Source organism: Carassius auratus, chromosome 1, assembly GCF_003368295.1.
Source record: "Carassius auratus strain Wakin chromosome 1, ASM336829v1, whole genome shotgun sequence".
Lineage (NCBI taxonomy): Eukaryota > Metazoa > Chordata > Actinopteri > Cypriniformes > Cyprinidae > Carassius > Carassius auratus.
In genome coordinates, this window is record NC_039243.1 from 20419134 (window position 1) to 20437889 (window position 18756).

An 18756-nucleotide genomic window follows, 5' to 3' on the forward strand; every position below is an offset into this window, starting at 1 on the left:
CTGACAGATAAAGCAACCAATCAGGTTCCGTTTTGTGCCCCCTCATGTTTAGGGTTGTGGAAATGTCCCCACAATAACACTCTTGGACGTATTTTGTAGATACTATGCCACAAACTTTAAATATTTCACATACTTTTGAAAATCCAGAGTTTAGTTGATCTTGATAAGCACTCATTATCACAGTTGTAAACACAACGGCTTTCTTCTAACATAAGGGGGTTTAGTATATTTACAGTATATTTGTTTCCAGTAGGAACTTTAAAGAGCGCGACACACGTTTCCCGAAAATCCTGTATAATTCAACAAATCTGATGACGACTTTGAAATTCCGAAATGTTTCCAATTTTGTGTGCTGTATGCATCAGACGTTCAGCCAACGGTCCATTGGCATGACGTCGAAGGCTGAGACTATGAACACCCCAGCACCATGACAGCAAGTTTTGCACAGGCAAGCAACATGATCTCATCACAAAATGTATATCATACATTATCTAAAAACAAAATGTGTTTTGCAATCTTGCTTCTAAACATAAAAATAAATGTATCTTGCTTTATTGGTATTTACTGCAATTATATCATTTACTAGCAAAGCAGCTAGATAAAAATAAGGCACTGATTAAGAATGGGATTTTTTGCAGAATAACACACAAGCAGTATGTCAAAAACAAACAAATGTAAGTGAGTAGAAGATGCAAATGTCTCCCTCACTAACTCTGTCAAGTAAGCAGTTGTAATTTTGCCTACATATCTAGATCCGAAAACAAAGTGTGACTCCTGACTGCGGAGCCCCCATCTGCCTGACTTCTTGGCAGTGGTAACAGGTGGCGCATTGCTGGCTGAGGCATGAAGTGGTTTTAGAGAACCATACAGCGGATGAGAGGGAGAGACAGTGATAAATGAGCGCATCGTCACTGCGTTCCATGAATTATGAGAGGAGTATGAGGCGGCTCTGACACTCTACGGCAGATTGACAGGAGGAAAAGGAAACACTGGTGGGATGCGATGGCACATTTAGATGACCCAGAACGCCCCATCCAGACAAAAAGAGTGGGGCAATTAATCAGACAAGCATACAGGAGATAGAGGAGGCTTGGAGAGAGAAGCACACAGCCCTTGAGGTTGATTTAGTGGGGCCACGGGTCAGAGATCCAATCCCCTCCGGAAGATGAAGTAATTACCAGATGGCCACTTTGATTTGTTCCACTTTTTTACAACCACGTTATTCGTGATTGCATAATTCATTTGGACCAGGGAGAAATGTCTGGAAAAATGTTTCTATATGCTTGACCTTAATTCCACCTCTTAATTACACTCTGATATCAAGCATCAGTGAAAGTCGGATCTAATTTTGCCTTCCATTCAAATAGCAGATGTGGTATTTCCTACTTGTTATCTCTGACTTAATGACGGTTAAACTATGATGTACAAAGGAACAAAGTGACTCACATTTGATTAGCAGGTCTACAATTAATAAAAGGACATTCTTAATGGTTTTAAAGTTTTTTTTTTTTTTTTTTACCTGAAAATGAAAACGTGTTGATTTACTCACCATCAGGTTATTCATGATGTAATCTGTTTTATTTTAGAGAAAGTTAGCATTACATCACTTGGCCCACCAATGGATCCTCTGCAGTGAATGAGTGCCGTCAGAATGAGAGTCCAAACAGATAATAAAAGCATCACAATAATACACAAGTAATCCGCTCGACTCCAGTTCATCCAATAAAGTCTTGTGAAGCCAAAAGCTGTGTGTTTGTAAAAAAGCTAATACATCATTAAGATGTTTTAAGATCAAATCTTTCTTACATCTGAAATTAGTTCATAATCCATAGCAATGCATCCCCCAGTGAAAAAGTCCATTCCCTATTGTCCTCTCACATCAAAATCCAAAACAATATTTGTTTAGAGCTGTTTTGTTTACAAGCAAGAGCATATCATGTGTGCATATTTCTCTCCTGATTCAGACTCCTGATTTTTAAGTTAAAATTTGTTTCTCACAAACAGCTTTTGGCTTTCCAAGTTGATAATTGATGGACTGGAGTCGTGTGGATTACTTGTGGATTATTGTGATGGTTTTACCAGCTGTTTGAACTCTCATTCTGATGGCACCCATTCACTGCAGAGGATCCATTAGTGAATAAATTATTTACATAATGCAAAATTTCTCCAAATCTGTTCCCATGAAGTAAGAGGTGTTCCCAGAAGTGTTCTATCTCTTTTCTTACTTTAGGGCTGTGACGGTGGCATATTGGTGGTGCCAAAATTTGCACGTTGACGCAGGTGATTTTATTTCAGTTTAATGCATTAAAAATATTTAATGCAGTTAACACAGAGGCGGGGGTTGGCCACCCCACTCACAACTACTGCTGTCACTTTTTCTTTTGACAAGAAGTTAATTTATTCATTCGCAGAATGACTGAGAATGGGAGACGTTTTAGACACGTGCTGCTCTTCATTTCAGCACCAGGCGTGAGTCAAGCGAGTGTGGAAACAGTTTTATTTATACAACCTATTTATACAAAACTTTGTATTATGCTTGCTATAGAGTGCGTGATGTAACGTGTATTACCGTCGGTGGCAGTTGACGTGGTTGCAACCATCACAGCCCTACAGCCATTCATTTAAGATTGATACTCACATATAGTTACTATTCTTCTCCTTTCTGCTGCTCCTTTCCCTGATCCCCAGCATCCATCCTCATCATCACACTCTCCACTGTATCCATCTCCACTTCCTGTCTCGATTTGTTCCAGGGTCCCAAGCTTTGGTATTGACTTGCCCTGCAACAGCTGAAACATATCAAACATGTTTGAAATTCAGAATTTAGTATTTCAGTATTTATTTTGATTTATTTTTATCAGGTTTCAAACCACATATGAAAGTGGTTTGGATCAGGTTTGCAATATGATTTTCATGTGTTCCTTTAGGTATTCAGACCACCAAGTAACTAAATATATTTCAATTAGATATAACAAAAATTGTATTTATCTCAACAAACCCGTAATAAATAGGAATGCTGGTGCTGGACCAGTTACTGGCTGATATTGAAGGCATTATTATTATTATTATTATTATTTATCAATATTGGGCTTTTAATTGTGCATGTTAATTGTTACATTTTGATTAAGTTAACAGTCATTTACAGTTTTTCTCGGTTGCTAAAACACTATAACCAGGCTCTTGAACTAAAATTTCAAAACCATAACAAACATTTTTAAAAAAGCAAACCAATTTTGCTGAACTATAAACACTATTCCCCTGCTTTAACATGAGTCAGATTTGGTGAACTGTTACTGCAAAACTCCACACACAAATTCCTACATTTCTCAGTGCTTACACCATGTGGTCATTTAGAAAGAACTGGCATTCAGTCTGCACAGTTTGAACTCAATTAGCACACAATGAAAGTGTTAACACTAGGAGTCAAAATTTATCACGCACCAGTCAGAACCTTCGATAGATAAAGGACCAAAGTCAGCTAACAGTTTTTTACAGAGGCTCTGATTCATCTCTCACATCAGAAATTCAATTCTCAAACTACTTTTTCAGCCTCCACATTATCTAGTTACTTGTGCACATCATAAAAAGTTTTGATCTTTTGATCAAGTTGCGATTGCTTAGGTACATTCACACAACTGATTATGTACATTTGTCTGTGGTTTTGTGCATTAACAGTTGCTATTGTCATGTTGCTCAAAATGTATTATATAGTTCTCTGAAACAGCTCAAAGGTACATCTCATGAACCCCAGGTAATACTAACAGAGTGCAGTGTTATATTGATAACATGATTAAGCATTTTGATTTGTGAACAATGACACAAGGACATCAGGCATGCGAGCGGATTTTACCTGTTCCAGACCAAAAATGGGATACTGGGGCAGAATAATTATTTTTGATGTTGTTTGCTGTATTGTACTGTACTCTACAGTACATCAAATTAAGGAATAAAACATCTGGGGAGAACCACACTTATTACCAGGTTTTGAAGCATTGTTTTGAATGTATCTCATCAGTGTGTAAAGCTGTGAAAAGTGTGTGTGTGTGTGTGTTTGACTGTTTGTATGTCATATTTGAGAGAAAAGTTTGGATTTTCAGCAAGACTGACTTGAGCAATATCCGCTTAGAGTACAGGAACATTTAATTATCTAACTGTAATGCAGGACAGCCTCTCAGATATTGAAAGTGTTTTGTTTTTATCAGGTAGAGCCCATTGGGCCGTTGCAATTGTCTGTGGTAATTAGCAGCTGTGGTGGCTCAATATCTTCCGATTAAGTGGCTGAACTAATGGATTAGCAGAGCTATCATAGATGAGTGAATGTGACTCACAAAAAAAAAAAAAAAAAAGATTAAGAAAAAGTACAAGTAAAAAAAAAATACCTAATTGCGAATGGATTCAGAATAGCATACTTGGCATGCAGGATTTTATTTTTTTTTATTTAATTTTTTTGTATGCATGGACGACCAACTACATTTACCAACATGTTCATTATTGAATCACAGCACATTGTTCAGAAAACTTTATCCCGCAATGCAATTAACTTCATAATTCAATTCAATTCCTTTTTTTATACAAAAAAAAAAATGCTTAAAATGCAACATAACCATATTTATTTCCAAAATTTTAACTAGATGTTATTCAGAAGTGATACAAAATCACAATTTTCTCTTTCTAGGCCCATTATTTAAACAGACTGTAAAATTAACATTATTTTTAAAGGCAATTAAAATTCAAAAGGCATGACGCCACTCAACATATTGGGATCATGTTACAGTAATTTATTTTTTATTGACTAGATTTCGATATCAAACCACATATGAAAGTGGTTTGGATAGGGTTTGTAAAAAAAAAAATGCATTTCCTTTGCAGTTCAGACCACAAAGTACTAAACGGATTTAAGTTAGATACACCATAAAATCCACCATTAGATTTTTTGCTACCTCTCACAACAAAACCTTAAATAAATGCATTAATGTATGATAACAAAACATATGTATGTACATATACTAATGATTAAAATAATTTTTCCTTGCATACTGCATACTATCAAAAAACAAAAACAAAAACAAAAAATAAATAAATAAATAAATGCATTAATATATGATGCTACTACAAACACAGTCAATGTAAAGCAATGTTTGATTCAAAATGGATATTTTATGCTTTTCTCTCTCTCTCTCTCTCTCTCTCTCTATATATATATATATATATGCATTTCACTTTAATAAAATTGTTTCTTCACAATAACCTCAATCTATTACCCTTGTATGGTATATGTCCTTTACTATAAAAAGTGTTTTGAATGTTTCTCCTGAGGCTCGCAGGCAGAAAAAAGAAATAATACAAAAACAGCAGCATGCTTCAAATGCATAAATTACTTTCAGTCAGGCCTGTAGCAAATATATGTTAGCCTTCTCTAATTTTCTTTGCGACCATAACCAGAAAGCCTGCAGCACAGAAGACCTTTATCTCACTGAGGTAAAAATGTTCTGCCTCTTATCTGTAGAATGCCCACGTTCTCCTCTAACGGTGAGGTGCATTGTTCCTCAAGGAATCCTCAGTGTTCCTCTACGGTTTGATTGACTGCCTGAGGTTAGTTGGCTTCCTGCAGTGGTTGAAACTTCACAATCCAGCTTTTGTGCAACTTTTCAAACACATGAAACGTTTGAAAGTGCAAAAAAAAAATATTTAAAATAAAAAAATAAAATAAGAAAAAAAAGTGTATGTAAAATGACCAGGCATAGTAGAATAATTATCTTAATCTGAATGCATCTATTTATCTGCCAGGCAAACCTCTCTAGTTCATTATTGCTTCTAACCAGAGGCATAGAAATAATCTGAAATGTGAGCATAATGTAGCACTTATCAGCTTGGTTCATGAATATTAATTATGTAATCTAAGGTGCACCCAGTAGTGCTAACTGCTCTAATGAAAGACCATCGCAAAAAGCAGCTATCATTAGTAAAATTACCACTTCACCCTCTAAAATCTCATTTTCTCATTATGCTTCACTGCAGAGCAAGACTTTGTCTCAGCAGGTATGACAAGCATGCTGGTCACTGAGTTTATTTAAACAGAGAAATCATCTCCATAAATATCAGGAATGAAACTAATTCTGATGTTTACTAGTAACCAAAACATCGCTTCCACTGCTGTTCATGCTAATATGAAGTTCATCCATTCCATTTGTTTTTGAGATGACTTTATTATAGTTTCTGAAGAGCTTGCTAAAAAGATTAGGAATGATTCGAACACCTGAAAGTGAAATTTATATTTCTGGAGAAGCACTGTTTAAAGACTGCCATCTTGTGTGAAGATTTTGTGAATCCCAGCTACATTTCTAAGCGGTCTCTCTCTGGGTTGTCTCCCAGGAAATAGCTTTGCTTTTGGCATTGCAATCTTTATGTCACTGAAATATCAACAGCAAAAAGAGGAAAAGATCAGCCATGAACCATTTAGCAGCACATACATGAAAAACTATTCTAATACATAATAAGTTATTAAAACACACACATTCTGACATTTTTTAAGTGAATTATTATTATTATTATTTTCTAAATTATTAATTTTATGGTAATTCTTGAATTGTTTGGCTACAGTCTTCCTTTATTATCTAAAGAGAAAAAAGGCTGATAAAATTAATGGTAGCAAAATTAAAGGAATAGTTCGACCCACAATTTTAATCATTATATATTGCAGAAAGTTTAGCAGGATGTCTAAGCTGCTTTATCTGTAGGCTACAATGAATGTGAATGGGAAAGTGGGCTATATCAAGCTTCAAAACTACATAAATAAAAAAATAAAAATAAAACAATAAATAAATAAAACATAAAAGCAGTTTTAGACACAGAAGTTTACGATCTGTGTGCTATATAGAGATATATTCAGTAGTGTGTTGCAACGATTAGTGTATTTTATTTTATTTTTTCTGCCGGTTACAAAAGCAATGAAAAGTGACGAAAATTGACTCCCCTTATGAGTGCATCATTAATTCACTGACTGAATTGTTTCATTCAAAAGACTGATTCATTCAGGATAAAAAAAAAATAAAATAAAAAAAAAAGTTTTTATAATTAATCACCGAATCATTCCCTCCAACTAATATGTTCAAAACAGTGATTAATTCAGGAATGAAGCATGTGACTGATTTTATGGGTACAACATTGATTCATTCACTTTAGAGATTTGTTCAAAACACTGGTTCGTTCATTCAGGAACAAAACAAGTGACTAACTTTATGATTATGAGTCATTATTATTATTAGTTTTTTCAAATTTCAAAATGGGTGAAATCTGAGTTACCAAGACCATAGTCTTACACATAACTGAATTAAATGGCTTGCAAACATTGATTTATGTGCAGGAGTGTATTTCAGTTTCAGTGTGCTAGTTTCAGTGTGCATGTGCAGAAAGTCTCATATGCTAGTTTGACAAGTGTACATGACCCTCACATAATATACAAGACAAACAATTACACAAACACATAGGGTATTGATTTAAAATTCTCTTTCTTTAAATGGAGACTGATGGAGAATATCTTTGTCATTATTTCAGCTAAAGCTCCCCAGAAGAATAAAGAGGAGAGTGAAGGACAGTGGAAGAACTGTTGAGACACGTAGCTGAGATTCAAACAAAAGTTAAAGTAATGCCTCTTATTTTCTTATAAAGCACCCTTCTCAGGTACAACTCAAAAATCCAATTCGGCTTTTCTGAGCTCTTGAGACAGGGCTTAAATTTCGTTTTAAGTTTGATGTCCGAATCAGATCTTTATAAAAACAGAACTGCACATCATGAAATGCTCAGAAAGACTCTATACGTGTGTTCTATAATTCAGGATACTTGTAAAGGCTTTTGTGTGGTATTGAGTGGTGCAGTAATCTAAGCACTGCACAACACTACGACCTGCCTTACAAAAAGAACTGTGGTATCATATCACAGTGATGAGATAACATGGCATTACTGTGATATCTTAAAATGCTGTTATGAATGCACCATGGTATTTACATGCATATGTTATGGTATTTTACACACACACACATATATATATATATATATATATATATATATATATATATATATATATATATATATATATATATATATATATATATAAACCTTGGTAGTACCACAGTAAATGTCAGAAAATTTAGTATTATCACATCCCCAAAATTGTGCTAGAAGTGAATTTATGTTATGTATTATATTTATGTTATGTAGACATTTGGCAACAGGCTTAAATTTTAATGAAAATAAAAGGCGAAATATTAATTATTGCTTACATTTGACATTTACACATTACAAATAATTAAATATTTTTACTATTAAACAATTTTGCAAATCACATAAATGTAATTTATTTTTAAGTTAAAAAGTAAAAATTGATAATTCAATATTATTTTAGATAATAATAAATAGAAATATAACAACAAAAAATATTTATAATTTTAAATAAAATTTTGTGTGCCATTTTGGTGCGAAGAAAAACAACAACAACTATGCTCTTAAAGGAGTCATATGATGCGATTTAAATTTTTACTCTCTTTGGATTGTTACAATGCATGAAGAAGATCTGTAAAGTTGCAAAGACTAAAGTCTCAAATCCAAAGAGATATTCTTTGGGATAGACTTTGCCACGCCCCCTAAAACGGCTCATTCAAACACGCCTCCACATGTTTATGTTACTACCTGGAATTTTTTGTGTAATGCTGCCCAAATGTTCACGCAAAGAAAGAAGGTGTGGTTTCAGTAACTGCAGTTAGTGTTGAAGCAGCCATGCTAAGGAGATGCTATATCTAGGCAAAAGCAAAAGCTCTTTATTTGGCCTTCCGAAAGTAGATGCATTAAGGAATATTTAAGATTACTTACGGGTTTTTATGTGTGTGTGTGTGTGTGTGTGTGTGAGAGAGAGAGAGATAGAGAGAGAGAGAGAGAGACAGTGGAGTCAGCTGTCTTAACCGTCTGTGGCTTGTCTACTTCAAACACATACAAGTTTTATCACTGTGTCTGTCACACCACTCTGTTCCCCTTTCAGGCTTGAACTGATGGTAAATCTAAGGACATTATTAACTGTCTTTACATTTATTTTTAAAGTTGAAGCTCCCAATTATGGAAAGGGGCATTACATTTCTGACGAGTGCTTGGAGTGTTTGGCCAATCACCATGCACCGGGTCAGATGGCCAATTAAAGCAGACTGCGCTTGGTCGGAAGGCGGGACTTTGTAGAAAACTATGCATTTGAGAGAGGCCGGGCATAGAGGACCTACAATAATATGCAGTATTTGAAAAACATTTGAACATTAAAGCATGTCAACATATTTTATTACACCAAATACAAAAAATAATGATCTTTTAAAAAAGCATTGTATGATCCCTGAGAAACTGACTGCTTCTCTTGAGCAGAATCATAATACTTTAATATATTATTAATGTACCATTGGAATCTGCTGCAGAGATTCTGGTCAGATCAGAAAAAAGCTATTCATCTACATTTAAAGACAAAGAGAGTAGATGGTGCTGACCCAACAATCCTTACAAATAATGGGAAATTAAGGACAACATTGATGAAAAAATGCAGCACTTTAATTATATCCAATAAGATCCAGAGAAGAAAGTGACATTTTACTTAAATATAACAACACTTTAAAGGGGCACTAGCTTGTAAACAGGTTAAGGTCTACAAATTTCTGATGCCTTGGCCTTGACCATGTGCCCTAACGTACACTTTGTAGGCCTCTGCTTGACATTTACTGTCACTAAAGCTACTATTAGCGGGCAGTTCATGGGACACTCTTTGTAGCTGTAATAACAGACTAAAAATTATGACAGACCACCATTGACTGTCAGTCATGAAGGGCACATTGGCGAATCGTCTCTCGAATGCCGTCAAACTGCCAGCAATTGTTTCCAACTGTCTGTGTTTCCACATCCTGTTAATATGACCTTGAGTAACTTTTGCTGACCAAATGTGCAATGATGCCTTGCTTTAAAAGTAAAAGAAAATAATGAATTCTAGGGTACGTTTTAGGGTTGGTCCGCTCGACATCATGATGTTGCACCGGCATCGTGATCTCCGTGACCCCACTGCCCTCCTTTGAATGCACGACCGCTTTTTAGCTTAACTATCACTTTTGAGGTTCGCAATCTCATTTAGTCTGGTTTATATTATGGAGCGGCAGTACTTACCACACATTTTACAAGATTATGTTTGTCTGTGTGTATTGAGGATATGCAAATCATTTTCCATCATCCTCAGTCATCTCTCCTTACACAGTGTCTACACAGAATGCGACATTTGACAAAGAAACGTGGACATGACAAAGAAACCGTTGAAAATAATTAGAAATTTGAGTCAACACGACATAAACTGAACATGGCAGCAGTTTACTGTCAGGAATTTGTCGTGTCATGTTGCGCCGCACCCAGTGTAGACAGCATCACTGATTATAAGAAGTTCTATTGACTGATCTATATATAATGAATCTCTAATATAGATCAGTGGTTCTATTGTCGTGCCGCACTGCTCGCATCCGATATAGACACGGTGTTAGAAATCATCCGTTGCTTTCCCTTATAAGGATTAAAGGGCCGTTCACATATCGCACCTAAAAACGCGTGTAAAACACTAGGCGTGCCGCTTTCTCCTTCTTTCCAAAGTGCTCGGGCAGTAGCGTTCCCGAGGCGTCTGCCGCTGCTAAGCAACCATGACCTTGCTCTCTCCATGAAGATGCGGAAATTTCAGCAAAGGATAAATGGATTTGCAGCACAAAAAATCGCTTGCAGTAGCTCGTCTACTAAATTTATTTCAAAATGGCAATCCATATACAACTATGTTTAGCTGTTCCTTCATCTTGGCTGAGTTTTCAACGTTGTTACGGGAAAGGATGAAGCTGATTTGTTAGTTCTTGTCACATGACCCGCGGTGCACTTGCAACATTCTGAAAAGTTGAGATGTTTTTAACTCGATGCGGTGCGGACGCACCTGGAAAAAACGGGCGCGTCGCACCGCGTGGTTTCCATTATGAGCGCGCATGCCGCGCGCCTACATTGGACATAACTAACTTGCGTGCGCAAAAGACGCGATATGTGAACGGCCCCTAACACTTCGGGCCCCCGCTCTAATTCCAATCCCAACAACTCCCCCACCCCCAGCTGAAGTCATCATCCATCTGGTTGTTTCATCGTCCGATGCAAAATTTGTAGACATCTACCAACCCTAGTACGTTTCCTCAACAATGATATACTACAGAACAGAAATGTTCCTTTGCATTTTTCAGAAGTTCTGCATACATGCATACATATGACAACATTGTCAAAACCATCCCTGTCTACAGGATTGGGCACTTTGATTTAAATTGAAAACTATGTTGTGTAAATGGCCCCTTAGATGCTATTACATGACAAATCATATGAGAACCCTTTAATTCCTTCTCAGATTGATCTTCTTAGAGGAAAAAACAAAAAACAAAAAAACAAACAGAACAAACCCTTCTCAAATTGCAATCCTAATATTTGTTTTTTGCCTAAATATATTTAGGAGAAAATCGGAGACAAACTTGTTACTTAAACGAAACTTAACCGAGATCCATTAAATCATGAAAGAGCAACTTTTGAGCATTAAAAACACCTAATAAAGGCCATTCAACTAGAAACAGTGAAACATTTCTCTTTTCATGTTCTGCAAACCATCTTATAACAGGATGTTCAGTTTATTCTCCAACCGAATGGAGCTTTCATTGCTAAATGTTTATTTGGCATACAAAATTTTATTCATAATTTCACAAAATTGCTTTATATTTTTGTCTTTATTCTTTATGCTAACAGACTAAAACTAAACACAGCTGCACTAATAAACGTTTGGCCAAACCAGTAATGTGAGATTGCATAAAATGTATTTTATTTCAATGCAATAAATTAAAAGATTATGACGTGGGTCTAACTTGCCTGATGGCTTGTTTATTGTTCAGTCTGACAAGACTATAAGCCCTGCGTCTGTGAATGAAAGAGCTTCGTCAAAGCCTTAATTATGATGATGGCTGCAGGTACAGTACATTGATTTGTTTCATAGGGTGGAGTACACAATACAAACTACAGGTCAGCTGCTGGATATGATATATCAATATATCTGTTATGAACAACCTTTTTAATTGTCTTTGGTGGTTATATGTCAGCATATTAATTAATAAGTAATAAGTAAGAGCACAGACTGGATGAGATGATATATAATTGTTTTGCATTCTAACAACACAAGAGTGCCTTTTGACACACTTCATGTCAATCAAAGACCTAATCTCCACCCGTTTCCCCAAGGCATGAAACAAAGCGGCTTTTATTTGACAGAGGTTGATTGCGGCGGGCAGCTTTGGGAAAGAACTTGGGTCTGACGTGGGTGATGGCTGATTTATCGTACAGTCTGACAAGCCTATTAGCCCTGAGTCTGTAAATGAAAGAGCTTCGTCAAAGCCTTAATTATGATGCTGGCTACAGGTACATTGATTTGTTCTACAGGGTGGAGAGTTCAGAATGATCTGAACATGAAGTACAGCATACAAACTACAGGTCAGCAGTCAGATTTGATTCTGATTTATATTAGCTTTGCAGGAAGATATAGGCTTTGGTATATATATATATATATATATATATATATATATATATATATATATATATATATACACACACACACACACACACACACGATTTCAAGCAATATAACTTTTTTTTGCACAACAGCAGTCAACTTTCTATTCAAAAATTATTATTTCTCATTATAGTTTATGACCATGCATTTATTTAGTAATTGGTTATGTAGTGGTATGATATCAGAATGATGTATATATGGTTATTTTATGTCTATTTATTAAATTATATATTTGTTCATTAGCCTCTTCATGTCATGGTCTTGTCAGGGTTTATTTTGTGTTTATGACTGGCTGACTGTAAATTATCACTTACTGTGCTTATGTTATTAAATTAGTTTGAAAAGCATGAATGCATGGATTTTTAGGTCTTAAAAGACTGCATTTCAAATAATGGACAAAACCGCATATATTTTTGGCTCAAAAAAGAACACTTTTTCAGACATTTCATCAGTATAATCTAGAGATATCATTATACATTGGCTGATCACACTTTATTTAAGGTCCATTACTCAATATCAACTAACTATTATCTACAGCTTATGCCTCAATAACATAATAGAGAAAGCAAACAGAAAGCTCGACATTTGTTGTTTTCTTATTTTGAAATACATCTCTATAGACTCCATAGACTGGACTGAATGACATTACATACACAACTTGAATATATATATATATATATATATATATATATATAATCCATCCAACTAATCAAATCAATCAATCAATCAATCAATCAAAAATCAAAAAAATAAATAAATGAATGAAACAGATAACCATACACCATTCCAAATAACCAACGGGATCAGTTAAATAACCAATTACTCCAAACATATCTAAACTGTGTTTATAAGACTGTGTTTTATAGGAAAGGCTGTCAATCAACACTAGAGAACTCTACTCTATACACTTGCCAGTGGCTACGGCCTTTCTGTGGGACAGTTCTCTATAACCTCTAAAGCCAATATGGAGATTACATTCAGATTGATTCATTACTTCTCAGAAGAACTTGAATTTCCTTGCTGGCACCTCATCACGTTGGCCAATGGAATTTTTCTACACCTGAAGCCAGTGCTCACGCCAATCTGGTAGCTGGGTTGAGGAAAAGGAAAAAGAGAAGCAGCATAAAGAGTTTTGTGACAAATATATATATTTAAAGTGTCCTTTAAAGGCCAGCAATGACGGGACATTTGAGCATGCTATCTTCTGCAGGCACTGGCCGCTCAGAGCTGCAATGAAGTAATCTAAATGCATTCCGTTATGATGCGCTACACTTTGAGTGGGCCTTTCTTGGGGCTTATAGAAGTGTCGGCTGTGTCAAAATGATCAATAACTCCATTAGCTAAGGCAAAGAGCTCTAGGCAGAGCACGTGCACCTTGCCGTGCACACATATGAAGATTTCAGTAGGACATGCACTGGGAGGTTTTCCTGCAATGCAACCAGCCAATTAAAACTCCCACCACAGTTGCATGTGATTCCCTTGAGGAGGCTGAATAAAGAGATGAAACATTTACATTCACATTTATTCATTTAGCAGACGCTTTTATCCAAAGCGACTTACAAATGAGAATGAAATATTTACGGTAGCATTTCCATGCTTCGCCCGTTTCCCTGTAAAATGTTGAAACTTTTTTTTTTTTTGCAGTTTTGTGATATTTCCAGGTTTTCCATGATTTACTTAAGAATAGATAGCAATATACAGCACCATCAAAGGTCTGGAATTATTAGTTACTGTATTTTACTCTCACCTAGCATTTATTTATCATTTATGTGTTCAAAATTAAACTGAAATCAGGAATATTGTGAAATATTATTACAATTTAAAATAATAATTTTATTTTTGAATATATGTTAAAACGTTATTCATCCCTGTGATGCAACACTGAATTTTCAGCAGCCATTAAATGTCATGAAAATCAACTAGTGCCAGTATAAAAATTTAATTATCAATTCACAACCTTACCACTGAAAGACGTTTATGTTGTTCTGCTATGCTCTTACTTTTTGTCTACTTATCTATCTGTGTTTACACTCAAGAGAGGTTGAATAATATAAAAAGCAACATAGCACAGTAAATCATGGCATTTCAATATCTGTACATTATCTTGTTTATATGAGCTTTCATACATCCATGATGCATTAAAACAGGTCTACAATCACAGACAGATAAGCATGAAACAGAGGTGCCCTTTACATAAGTGTTAATGCATAAGCAAACAGGGACATTCCGATGTGTAAAACTCCGTCACGTATTTCCTAAATCAATCAGGGTCTCAGGGGGCCACTATCTGTCATGTCCAGCCCCACCTTTGACAGCAAAAAACAGCTGGAGAGACGCGATTTTAAAGCCACATCACTGTTCCTCCTGTTCTGCATATCTTATGTGATCGCTCCACTTTCTCTTGTGTAATTAACAATGTTGGAGCCTGGGACTCCTGGCTGCTTATCTAGCGGCTCCTCGGGGCAAACGCAGGCTGATCAGGACGCCTCCAGGATTAGGCTGATTTGTAAAGGAAGTAGATTCACCTCCAGGGAAGCCAGACGTGACCTCGCAACACAGCATAAATGCAAATATAGGCCACCGACATTTGAGATAACAGGCCTGACAGTGAATGAAACTTATGGCCTCTTGGGTAGTGAGGGATCAAGGACGGTTTTGGAAGTTATTGTTTGTTTGTTTTGGTATTCTAATTAAATAGCTATTGCGAGAACACAATGAGGAATCCAGAAACAATTGAATACAGTCCGCTTATGTGAGACTGAAAATGATTTGTACTTTCACAGAAACAGTTTACAATGCAAAATTGTGAATAATCTGTTGCAAAAAAATCTAAAATCTAAATAAATAAATAATAATGATAATTATCAGTATCAGGAAATCTGTTACAGGCAGTAACAACTTCAAGTCGAAGATCAGCTATTTTTTATTCTGTATACACACGTACACACACACACACACACACACACACACACACATACACACACGCACGCACACACACACAAACATACATAAACATGCATCAATCTGCTAGTTAAAAATGGACACAAATTGCATGTTCAGTAATTCATGTTCTCATATATTTCACAGAAAAAAATGTGAGGGGGGAAAAGCGTTTACTGGATATGAGCACCGATTGATAAAAATAAAATAAAATAAAAATAAATTCAGATTAATGTCACAGTCTATAACCTGTCCCTGCTCTCGTAAATGTGTCATTAAACATTTATGATTTGTGAAAAATGGCCCCACTAAATCACATTGGCAACAGAGGAGGTAAACACCATAAAAATTTCCTGGAACACAAATAAATAGCTGAGATATTTTCAGATGCACAGATGTCTTTAAAGCGGCTTCGCTAACAAGACGAACACAGTAACATTAGGAAATCCCACGTCGGAATGTTAAATGTTCTCTAAACGAGACAGCAGTGTTATTCTGAGCCTGATTTGTTTAGACTGAAACAGTATTTGATGAGGCAACTGGCGTTTGCTTTTCATCAGGTGCTTTTGACTGGATGAAAGTTCATTAACAAACTGTTTGCTGGAGTCTGACTAAATGAGGCGTAAATCAACACGTCTTATCAAAGCCATAAAGACGCAGGATTAAACTGGACGATGTAAAACCAAAAGCAATGCTTGGCATGTTTGTTCACTTGAAGAGTATGAAGGGGCATAAATCTAATTTATGCTGAACTAGCTGCCACTGTAAGGCATGACACAATCACAGCCCAATAAGAGAATGAAATGTTTCATGGAGAACGAGCAGAGATATTTTAGACCAATGAGATCTCACGGTGGACAGAGCTAGGAATTCTAGGAATTAGAACATTAAGAAGATCAAATTCATACCAGGTTATTTCTTAGTTACATCAAACAATTTCTCAGTCTTTGCTTTCAAAGCACTGTTGCAATCCCTGTATGTTATTATATGAAAAGTTTATAACCATCAATCCAACCATCGAGGCCAGTCAAGCCTTTTTTATGCATGATAAACATATTTACTCACACTTTATGTCATTCCAAAGCTGCCTTTCTTTCAAGTCACACTGAAACATATCCTGGCCAGTATTTATCAAATGACAGTACACACAATATCTTTATATAAGGTATATACTTTTAAGTTGTTATTTGCTAGAAAAAGCTCCATCTGCTCACCTAGTGAATGCGATGATTCATGAATGAATCGTTTTGAATCAGATCTTCCCAATGAATTGATTTATCCAGTTCACAGAAATCTGAATGATTTGTTCACAAATCAAACCGATCCCTTTCTGAAGTGATTCAAATTATCCAGTCACAGCAGTCAACAGCTTACTGGATTTGAAGATTGTCATTGAAATGTTTGTCTGTTCCTCACATAAAGCTATCATGCATTATTGGTTTGGACTATAGTGGCATATGGATTATAATCTTTGTATGATACTTATGTGCCCTTTTTGAAGTGACAAGTACTTATGCCTAATTTTCCTAAAATCCCAAATGTCTTCTACTGCGTTCCACAGAGGAATCAATTAATTATGATGTTATTGTTACGGATCACTCGGAGACAGAGGAGTAGCAGATGAAGTAGATGTTTATTTATAGACACAAGCAGAGGAGCAGGTAGTGAGGAGTGGATGGGTGTTGGGATCCGTGCTGGGAAGGTAGTGGCCACACACACGCACCGTTGGGGCTTAGAGGAGTCTTCGGGAGTAATCCTTAGAGAGAAGATGGAGGAGTCTTCGGAGTTTATCTTTGGAGAGAAGGTAAAGAGGAGTTAGTCCTTATAGTTAGCGCAGATGAATGATCTTGTCGCGAACGTGACCAGACAATGACTGGGTGCGTATGTGTGGTTTTTATAGTGCTGTGGTGGATGGTTGGTGATGAGGATCAGGTGGTGATGGTTAGAACTCAGGTGAGGGTTTGCGCCGTGATTGTGTGGAGGTGGAACCTGGCGTGTTTGTAACAGTACCCCCCTCCCCAGGGCCCGCTCCTGAGGGCCGGGGACCCCGACGACGTGGTGGGCGTCCTCTTTCTCTGGGAGCAGGTCGGTTGGGGTGCATGGAGTGGAAGGTATCCAGCGAGGCGGGATCAAAGATGTCATTGCGTGGGACCCAGGAACGTTCCTCTGGACCCAGTCCACTAAGTATTCCAGTTGTCCACCACACCGCCGGGAGTCCAGATGTCCTTGACCGAGTAGGCTGCGCCGTCATCTAGGAGGAGAGGAGGGGGGGCTTCCGTCTCGCCAGGTTCTGTGGAGGGAAGAACAGAAGGATGGTGAGGGTTTTAGGAGTGAGACATGGAAAGTGGGGTGAATCCGGTACTCAGGGGGAAGTTGAAGTTTGTAGGTGACTGGATTGATCTGCTGGGTGATAGTGAATGGGCCAATGAATCTGGGACTGAGCTTGCGGCAAGGTAGACGCAGACGGATGTCCCGGGTAGACAGCCAGACTATCTGACCGGGTTGATACTGGGGGGCCTCAGAACGGCGAAGGTCGGCTGCCGTCCTGCGTCTGCGGAGCGCCTATTGCAGTTGGTGATGGGCCGCGCCCCAGACCCTCTCGCTCTCCCGGAACCAATAGTCGACCGCGGGAACATCAGAGGGCTCTCCAGACCAGGGGAATAGAGGTAGTTGTTAGCAGAGTACGCACTGGAAGGGTGTGAGTCCGGTGGTGGGTTTACGGAGGGAGTTCTGTGCGTACTCGGTCCACCCCAGGAATTGGTTCCAGGAGTTCTGGTGGCCGTGACAGAAGGTACGGAGGAAGCGTCCGATCTCCTGGACCTTTCTTTCCGTCTGCCCGTTGGACTGCTGTACATCTACTCACGTACATTCTGACATCCGAAGCCATGTTGGGCCACCAGAAGCGTTCCCGTAGCAACGAGAGGGTTCCATTGACCCCCGGGTGACCAGTGCCAATTGATGTATGGGTGGAGTGGATGAGAGGAGTGCGCTGTGTCCTAGGAATGTATTGGTGTCCTGGTGGGCAACCCGGCGGGGTGTTGTTGGGAGCTTCGACTGGAGGGAGAGTCTCTGCTGACCAGGTGATGGGGCGACTATGACCTTGTCCGGGAGGATGGGTTCAGGGTTCTCCGACTTTTCCTCAGGTGCATAACATCTGGACAGAGAATCGGCCTTTACGTTCT

The 18756-nt window shown here is 37.4% G+C and overlaps 1 protein-coding gene across 1 annotated transcript in view; it reads right to left on the reverse strand.

Moving 5' to 3' along the window:
• Positions 1-18756, reverse strand: part of LOC113106621 (glypican-5-like) — a 228487-nt gene that overhangs the window by 58437 nt on the left and 151294 nt on the right. The window contains exon 8 of the mRNA XM_026268740.1: positions 2639-2789. Coding sequence (XP_026124525.1) covers positions 2639-2789 — 151 coding nt within the window. The remainder of the gene's footprint in view (positions 1-2638; positions 2790-18756) is intronic.